The sequence below is a fragment of the Drosophila subpulchrella genome, chromosome 3L (genome assembly GCF_014743375.2).
Source record: "Drosophila subpulchrella strain 33 F10 #4 breed RU33 chromosome 3L, RU_Dsub_v1.1 Primary Assembly, whole genome shotgun sequence".
NCBI lineage: Eukaryota > Metazoa > Arthropoda > Insecta > Diptera > Drosophilidae > Drosophila > Drosophila subpulchrella.
This window is the reverse complement of record NC_050612.1, coordinates 13,492,789-13,502,241: the sequence shown is the minus strand read 5'-3', so window position 1 is coordinate 13,502,241 and position 9,453 is coordinate 13,492,789. Positions and strand designations below refer to the sequence as shown.

General features: G+C 40.9%; 1 protein-coding gene across 2 annotated transcripts; it reads right to left on the bottom strand.

Annotated features, from left to right (window-relative positions):
- Nucleotides 1-733: 733 nt before the first annotated feature.
- Nucleotides 734-9,362, bottom strand: LOC119553003 (failed axon connections). 2 transcript variants are annotated; one of them, XM_037863024.1, is made up of 5 exons: nucleotides 8,590-9,362; nucleotides 4,423-4,761; nucleotides 2,860-3,203; nucleotides 2,688-2,790; nucleotides 734-2,299 (listed from the first exon to the last, which is right to left on the bottom strand). In XM_037863024.1, the coding sequence occupies exons 1-5, from the start codon at nucleotides 9,016-9,018 to the stop codon at nucleotides 2,246-2,248; spliced, it is 1,269 nt and encodes a 422-aa protein (XP_037718952.1). In that variant the 5' UTR covers nucleotides 9,019-9,362; the 3' UTR covers nucleotides 734-2,245. The 2 variants fall into 2 exon arrangements, with proteins under 2 accessions (XP_037718952.1, XP_037718953.1); XM_037863025.1 differs by having other exon boundaries at nucleotides 2,860-3,194.
- Between the last annotated feature and the right edge of the window lie 91 nt (nucleotides 9,363-9,453).

Sequence of the window (9,453 nt, the reverse complement as noted above, 5' to 3'; positions counted from 1 at the left end):
TTTTATTAAGAAGCATATTTATTATATATAAGATGTATGTAATACAATAATTTTTCTTTCTGTCCGGGTTTGCTCTTCTGCTCTTTACGCTTTTTTATGGTTTCGGTTTCATTTCGGTTTATCGTTTTCATTTTTGTTTTATGTTTTTCTTTATCCATTTTATATAATCATATAAAACACTGAGCTACAATACAAATATTGTGATAAAAACTTACAACATAACCTTTAATACATAAAAATACTTGCGTAGTCTACAAATCGTATCGTTATAGAGAATTTCTTCGTGGATCGATCGATCGCCCGCTCGTCTTCTCCTGCTTCTTGGTTTCTTTCTGACCTTCTCCTAAATTGTTTTCACTGCTTTTCTTGTCGCGCCTCAATGGGTTCTGTATTTGTTTTCGATTTTCTTTTTATTTCTTAGTTGTGTGAGTTTTACCCTATTAAAAAATTTCATTCATTCTCCACTGTGGCTGATGATGATGATTTGTTTTATTTTATGAGAAGTTAAAAAAAAAAGGGAAAACAATAAACGCCGAGGAATCCGTGAATGAATGGGAGGCCGACTGGATAAGGGAGAAAGTGGAGTGGAGTAGGAGAACGAGGGGGAGTGACCTCCCCGCGGAGAATTCTTCCAGTTCTTCCGCTCCAGTTCTTCTCCTCAGATGTCTGTTGTGTTTTCTATGAGTTTGTCGTTCGTTTTTGTTGTCTGCAGCATTTTTAATTACAGTAGAAATTATGTTTATATTTATATATATATTTGCATAATCAATATCATTAAATTAAATCGTATAAAACACAAGACAGTAGAAAAAATAAATGAGGCATACATAATTTTGTTTCAGTGGACGTACCAAAAGAGAATATACATAAGTAGTTACAAATTCGTACAAATTAAAAGATAAATTTTGTTCGTATGGATGGCCGAGTATTTGTTTTTTGGTCGAATTGTTTTTTGATTTGTTGTATGGGGGGTGAATCATCGATGGTTCAACGCTCTGAGCATCTCATACGAAGAGGATTTTGGTTCGCAAAATCATAATACAGGGTACAATTACAATAATATTTATAGAAATAAAATATAATATAATAAAAGAACCAACATACAGTTTTTATGTTTTGTTGTTTGTTTTGTTTTGTTTTGTTTTTTTTATACACATCTTTATGCATAATGGGCGTATATAAGGTTTATGTATATAATTATAAGTAATAAATTTTATCCGCTTTGTTTAATTATTTGCACACGAGAATCAAAATTACTATTTGCAATCATATATATATAAAAAATAAACTTAATTGCCGTCATTCCGTTTATATCATTCCTATACCATTCTCATTCTCATTCCCATTGCATGCCATCCCTACTAACCATCACTATATGTCATATCATATCATATCCTCCTATCGTACTGGTTGCGGATCCTTTTCTTTACTTTAAGCTTAATCAATTTTGGAAGAGTAAACAATACCATCGAGTTGCAATTGTTGCTGCATATGCTATATGTGAGTGTGTGTGTGTGAGAGTGTCTGTGAGAGTGAGTGTGGATGAGTGTGTATTATATAGATCGCTTTTGAATGAAAACTAATGATTAATGCGTATTGTATGCTGTTCTACACCTTCCTAACTTTTCCTCCTATCGGGCTTCACTCTTTTTACTCACGTTTTGCTCACTTGTTCTTTGTTTTTATTCGAGTTCTTTAACTAATTTTTTATAATTTCTCCCCCCGCTCTCATCGCTTTCATTCATCATCTTAATATTTATACGTATAAACTTTTATAATTTTATACTAAATGGTTTTTACGGTTTTTTTTTGCGTTTTCTGGAATTTTTTGCTTTTTGTTTCTTGTTCTTGTAATACAAACGTCGTCGTCGTGTAAATATATAAAAAAAGATGTCCAAAGTTTTACGTTACGTTATTGTATATGCTTTTTTTGTTTTTTTCTCATTACTTAGTGGATCGTTCTCTTGCTGATGGTTTTTTGCCTGCTTTTGCTTTACAGTTGTCCTAGGTGTGTGTAAATGGGTGTTTTTTGTTAATGTGGTTCTTTTTTTTTTTGCTTTTCGAGTGGTTTTCTGATGTCTGAATGCTTATATATGAGAGCGCAGCGCCTAGCTATATAGGGCCTTACTATATAGTATCGTACTACATATGTATATATATATAATGTGTGTGTATGTGGGTGTTTTTGTATCCTTCGATCATACACATATACTAGATATATGTACGCATATAACTAACGGCGAATTTACTTTGTTTCCTCCTTCTCTTTGTTCTCCTCGGTCGACTCCTTCTCGTTTGACTGGAAAAGAATGAGAAAATGGGTTAATGTATGGTTAAAGATTGGTTAGATTGGGGATTACAAGGTCTTTCTTCATAAAAAAAAAATAGAATAAACTGTTTCCTATCACCATTAAGAATTGAAGTTGTTGCCATCTTCATATTTTCATATCATATCATATCACATCATATCACATCATATCATATGATCCGAAGAATGAAACATGGGGAACATTTAAATTTTTGTAGAATTTTTGGACTTCAAATCATTTTAGACTCATAATTACTGACAGATTTTCTGAATTATAAATGAAATCATTTTCGGACTAGACCCATTTTACATTTATTCACTCTAGCTCTACGAATTTTATGAAAGAAGGACCTTGTGGCTTCAAGGATCTGGGCCTCACCTTGTCCTTCTCCAACTCCTTCTCGATCTTATCGCCCTCAGGGCCCTCCTGTTCGTTTGATTTCTCCTGCTCGCCGCCCTCCTTGCCTTCCTTGGTCTCGGGCCTGCACAAAGGATAAGAAATTGTAATTAGAAAATAGATCAGCAGGATATTATCAACCAACAACACTCACTCTGGCTTGGGAATGTGCGCATTGAGGTCCAGCTTCGTGCAGATCTCGTCCCAGTCGGGGAAGCACTTGTCCTTCATGCGGGACACGTGGCCAATCAAGTTGGGGCACTTCTCGGTCATGTAGTCGCGCAGCGGATACGCAATGTCCTTGGACAGATAGTGGAGCTGCGAGAGGACCGCGAAGGCCACCACATCCAGGGTGGTGGGCTCGTCGCCGAAGAAGAACGGCTTGCAGTCGAGCATCTCGCTGAGCACCTTCAGGTCGTTCTTGCCGAACTCCTCGATCTCCTCGGCGCTGTGGACGCCGATGCCATGCGCCTTCAGCTTCTTCGTGCCCTGGAACCACTTGTTGTGTTCAATAGTTGTTTTGCCGTACAGCAGTTACGGATGTTTTTGGGGGTTACGGATTTGGGGGATGCACAAGCATACGTTACGGATTCGGGGTGTTTGGAGATGTGATGTGAGTTATTTTTTTTTTTTTTTGGGATCGGGGGGCAATACGCATTACACAGTTAGATGTTCAAAACCAAAGTAGTATGCAAAAAAGAACGAAAAAGAAAAAAGAGAAAAACCATGCAAGAGTTAGTGGTAAAATAACGATTGTTTTCCATTCAATTTCCCGTTTTAGGGTCTGGGTTTGTTATGTGAGAACCGCTCGAGATATAAACAAATCCATCCCGCCAGGGATTAATTGTTTATGCCAACGGCGTTTTCGGGATAAACTATGTGTGTGGGGATGGTGGTGGTGTTTGGAGTTTTTTTCATTTTTATTTTTGTTTTTCATATAGCTAGGTGCAATATAATACGCCACCGCTTCCTTAGTTTCAATTTTCAAGTATTGTTTATTTACACTACCCATCCATCCCCGCCTAATCCACAACGCCAGCCAACTTGGGAACCTCTCCGGTTTTCGATTACGATTTCAATCTAAACAAAGTGCGGATATATTCGGTTTTAGGAATTTCTGGAGGCTCAGCTGCTGGCGTTGTTATATTTCGAGACCAAATAAATCAGCTACTTCTAACGTTGAAAAAATATGTTTCTCTACTTGTCTAGCAGGCATCTTCCGGTTTTCACTTTCACTCATTTTGTTTGATTTAGTTGAAGTACAGTCTAAACGGAGTACTATTTCAAACTTAACTTCCAAGTCGCCATTTAAAAAATGTATCTTCTAATTTCACATCAGAATTCACATAAGTAAAACGTTAAATTTACACCCTATTTTATGGATTAAAAGTTAATAGGTAAAATATGTTTTCGTAAAATGTACAATTAAAATTAAAAATGTATATCAAAATATTAGTTCTTTGTAAAACACCAAAAGATAGATTACTTTTACCAACAAGAACAACTAGAACAATATTTATACCAATAGTTTTATAACTAGAATTATATGTCAAATAGTTTTTATAATTAGATGATATTGACTGTAGAACTAATTACAACAATGACCAAAAGTATGCAATGTTTCAATGAAAAATCTAATCAAAATCATACAAATTCTGGGAAAGTGAAAATCGTGGACCATGATCATGACCGCCAATATCTCAAACTATCCAGTTACCTTGCGACCAAAGGTGATCTTAAAGAAGAAGTTCAGAATCGAGTTGGGCAGCCGCAGGCCGAGGGCGTGCTGCAAGTTGACCTTGTAGCCCTTAAGCACATTGTCCGGATACTTGGCGCGCCAGTAGAAGATGATCCAGATGAGATGGTTCTCCAGCATGGCAATCGTGGCGTACGACACATTCCTCTGCTCGGCGGTGAGTCCCGAGTCCAGGTTCTTCTCGTACTTGGACGACAGTTCCTTGATGATAATGGCCGAATCGGCGATTTCCTCCCCATTCAGTTCGATGAACGGCAGCTGACCCTTCTTGGAGCGGAAACGCATCTTATGATCGACATTCTGCAAAGGGAAAAAACGCGAAGATAAATTAAATTCGTTCATTGCGTGGGATGAGTAATCGTGCGAGGAATGTGGGGGAGTGGGCGATTGTTTACCCCACCCTTTATCTGCGAGCAGCATTCCACTTCAAGCAGTGAGAACAAATATTTCCGAGTATGGTCATTCAAATCGGTAATTCCTATTTCACAAGAATTCTGTTTTGGGATGAGTAATATCATAAATACCACTTAAGTTCAACAGATCTGGGGTTGGTTCTTAAATATAAGAAACTGATTGAAGGGGTGTTTATTGTATCAATGGGTTATTTTACCATAATTTGTTAAATCGAAAGTAAAATCATGTATCATAATAATTGGTGGTAAAATATAATTTCAAAATACTAGAGGAATATTATTCTGAAGTCTCATTTAAGGTTTGTTATTTCGAAACCATTTTAAAAAAAACAAGATTTTTTAGTTTGCGAGTGTTTTGTGAAATGAGTCAAGCCTTAACTATTGTATTCACGAATTTAGGTGAAGTCGCAAATAAATGATGACAAACTTAAAGATACTCAAAAATTTGAGATGGTCAATGGCCATATGGAACTGGAAAGTGTTTTTTTTTACAGCCATGACTAATGCAAAATGTAGTTCACTCCCACGCAAGGATCCCGGCCGTTAGATGGCGCTCATGACATACATCTAGCCGGCAATCGTTTGTTTGCGTGTGTATTTGGGCATTTCCTATGTATGCCAAGCAGATGCTGAAAAACCAACCACTACACGAAAAGCTAGCTGTACCTCCCAGGAACCCAAAAACCCAAAACCCAGACTCGAAAACCGAAAAACCCACCCAAAAAACCAACACCCCTATATAACACATACAGCACACAGGCGCACAGCGGGAGGGAAAACGTCGTTCCAATTGCCCGCTATTCGAACATTTTGACATATTCCAGTGCCTTCCAGTGTGTACACACGTCCGCACGAAGCGTTACCGTTAGCTATGTGACAGTTATAGGCGGGTGTCCGGTTCGGGTTTGAACCTTTTTTTATTATTTTCAGCTTGGCTGCACAAATCTACATAATAATTTCTAATTAGAAGTACGAGGGCCATAACAAAAAGCGAGCCGTTGCCATATTTTATGCTTTCGCGCGCCCTCTGCCAAAAAAGGGAGAGGCAGGGTGTGGTTGTCCGCCAAAAGAGAGAGAGGAGAGAGCGAAAGGAAAAGAGAGAGTGGAGAGAGAGGAGCATTGTAGTTGTAGAGAGATTTTCGCCTTCCAGCGGCAGCATCGCAACGCTCTGCAAAAAGGGTGGAGTCCATTTTTCAATTCCAATGATCCACAAAAACGGGGCAGCCTGTCTGCTTGCTTCCTCTTCTTCGGCTCCAACATCATCTTCTGCTTCTTCTTCTTCGTGTGCCCACGCACAATGCAAATATTTATTTTTTTATTAAATCATTATGCCAATTAAGGCAATGGCTTTGCCTCCCCAATCAACTTCTTTCTTTCTTTCGTTTTTTTTGCAGTGTAAAGTCAGGGCGAGAAGAAGAAGCAACAGCAATGCAATTATGCAGCCTGCGTGTGTATGTGTGCGTGTATCCACACCCTTGCACAAAAGTTCCAGAGAGAGCGGCGAGCGGGAGAATTGCACTGGAGCGAGTGAGCAACAACAAAGGCCGTCCACTGTGTGTTGTTTTAATGCAAATATGCGGTTTATTAATTAAAACAAAGGCAGCCACAATACGTAAAAATACAAAAACCAGAAAATACAAAACCAAAAAAAAAACTCCATTTCCTCTCGAACACACACAGCACAGCACGCACACATTCGCACATGTACAGTTGCAGCAGGAGAGGCAGCAGCAGCGTTGCCAGAATACCTAGAAATTGCAGCAGGCTGGCAATATTGCAGAAATGAAATGGCGCGCCAGCATTTCTATTTGAATTTTAATCATTTTGTGCTCGTAATGCATATGGCAGGGAAAATGTAAATTAATTGCACAATCTACCAGCGCGCGACACTCAGGAATGCCAACAATGCGGGCCACCGCCTTAAAAGCGAAACTTATGCATCGCTGCTGGCTGCCGTTGTTGTTGTGGTTGCTGTTCCAGTGTTTATTAATGGGCGCCGCCTTCAATGTGGTGTGAAAAAAATATGCATTTGGTTTATCATCAATAAAGAAACAACTTCTGCTCTTGTTTACACTGATGAATGTGTGTATACAAAGGAGGGAAAAGAAGGAAAAAATGCAGTCGAGCCGTAGCAGCGGGGGGTATTAAAAAAAAAAAGCAGAAACGCAAGGGGGGAAAACTGGCTTAGTCAGTTGCATTTACAGTCACCCTCCCTTTTTGTATGATTAATGCGCGCTGCAACAACAAACCAGAAATGTCAAAGGTCTCCAAGTTTGTTGAACTCTTTTTTTCTGTGTGCTTTTTTTTTTTTTGGGCTGCCTTCTTATCAGTGGAAATGGGAATAATGAAAATGGAAAGTAATTTCCAGCTGCGGGCCAACTGACGGACTACTGTCAATCATAATTGCCTTTTCCCCCTACCCCCGCACATTCGTGGAATGCAACATATGGGGGCGCGATTGCTTATCGGCATCTGGAAAGCGGCATCAATTAACAAAACATTCCCTCCATCGTCAAGGGGCTCGTTTTTCATTAACCAATGTAATTAATAAGATTAAACAGCAATTGCGTCGCCAGTTTTTGTGCGGGTGACCGCACCCATTTCTCCCCCACTACTACAAGTTTTTCCTCTCGTAAATATATGAAAAATATGCAAACCGCATAGCGCGCTTTAAAAAGTGAAGAAAAAATAATAATAATAAAAAGAAGAAGAAGAAAAAACGGGCTAAAATGGAAGGCACCATTGGAAGTCGTTGACAGTTATTTGTCTGCCTCCCCCCACCCCGCCCACACTATTACAGCTACTTAACGGATAAGAAATGGAAAGGGAAAAGAGGAGCGGGAGCGGCAGAGGAGAGGGAGACAGCTATTTCTGAGTCCATCTTAAACTGCATCAATTTTTATTAAAAGCAATTACAAGCTGCTGCTGCTGCTGCGGTACACAGAGAGAAAAAAGAAGCAAATTGAAGTTGAGTGCATATAAAGTGAAGTTGGCATATAGATGCTAAGTAGGCAAACATATTGTGGCTTAATATGAGATATATTTGAATTACTTATCATCTTGGGTTACACTTTTCTCTCAGTGCAAAAAGAAGTCGAATGAAAAGTGAAATAAAAAACAGTGCAGCAACAAAAGACAAAGAGCAGACTGCGAGAGAGGAAGCGAGACAAAAGGAGAGAGTCGGCAAGTGCAAAATTTGAAGCACGACTTTTGCAAGGGGGTTTGGGGGGGGGGAGATTGACAAAGGGGGCCAGAGTGGAGCATAAAGCAGCGACGCAGCGTCGGCGCACACACAAATTTTATGTATACGCTGTGCACAAACACAGGCGCACAGGACCAGGCTACAGGTTCACACACACACATATATATGGGCGGGGGAAAGAGAGGGCAGGCTAAATGTATCCCTTTTTCAGTTACGGGGCAGGGCAGGTCACACACACACAGACACGGGGCAGGCTTAGCACACCATGATGGCGGCGCTGGCTCGCTCTCTTTTTGGCTCTCTCTCTCTCCCGCAGGAGCTGGGAAAAAATCTGTACCGCAAAAATGCCTTGAAAAATCTGGGATATCTGGGAGTTTTCCGTTTTTCTGGGTTTTCATGGGTTATTTTCTGAAGTTTTTTGGATAATCTGGGGTTAGTATGGGATTTTACAAAGATAGCCAGATAATTTCCCAGATTTCCTCTTAGTTTCCTTGGGTTATACTCAAAACTCACCTCGTATTTCAGGCCCACAAGACGCAGCCAGGTCTCCACCTTCAAGCAATACGGCGATAAGGAGGGCAGCAGCGGGGTGCGCGAAAACTGGTACAGATAGATGATGTCCTTCTCGAAGTTGGTCTTGTGCACATTGAATTTCTGGGCGGGCGGGGCTTCCGATTTGGCAGCCACTGGAGCGGCGGCAGCCTCCTCCTTCTTGGGCTCCTCGCCATCCTGCTGCTGCTGCTGCTTGTCCTGTTTTCCGGCCTCGTCCTTCTTGTCGGCCTCCCCCTCCTCCGCCGACGCCTTCTCCACTGCGGGGGCGGCAGCTGGAGCCGCCGTCGAGTCCGCTGGCTGGGCCGCTGGCTTTTCCGGCTCTTCTGGCTTTTCCGCCGCCGCCACTGCGGGCGTTTCCTCGGCGGGTAATTGGGCCACTTCGCTTGCCATTTTTGTTTTCTTTTTTTTTTGTTTGTTAGTTTTCCGCTTTTCTTTTACTACTACTACTCTTGCTTTTGCTAACTGAAGTTGCGCTTTCTTTCAGCTCAAAAAGATTTCGGCTTCGCACTTTTCCTGCCACTCGCATACACATACACACACGAGCGCGCGCGAGAGAAAGAGATAGACAGAGAGAGCGGGAGAGAAACCACCACTGCGCTACGATTCGATTCGGGTTTCAGTTCCACGGCAAGGCAAAATGCAGGATTCGGATGGATTCAGGAGCCGCTGTATCGCTGTATCGCTATATCGACGACACCACCGCAACCGCTCTCGGGAGTTTGAAAATTTGAAATGAGCGGATTCTCGCTGCGGGTGCGATTTTGTAGAGGTGGCTCAAGAGCGATTTTTCGTTTCTGGCTATATCGATGCTCTATCGGCTATCGA

Bases quoted from the DNA above. Each gene is read 5' to 3' on its own strand.
- LOC119553003 (XM_037863024.1), bottom strand. From the start codon at position 9,018: ATGGCAAGCGAAGTGGCCCAATTACCCGCCGAGGAAACGCCCGCAGTG. The intron at 2,791-2,859 runs GTGAGTGTTGTT...TCCTTTGTGCAG, and splicing joins GCGCACATTCCCAAGCCAGA to GCCCGAGACCAAGGAAGGCA. The intron at 2,300-2,687 runs GTGAGGCCCAGA...ATTCTTTTCCAG, and splicing joins AGGAGTTGGAGAAGGACAAG to TCAAACGAGAAGGAGTCGAC.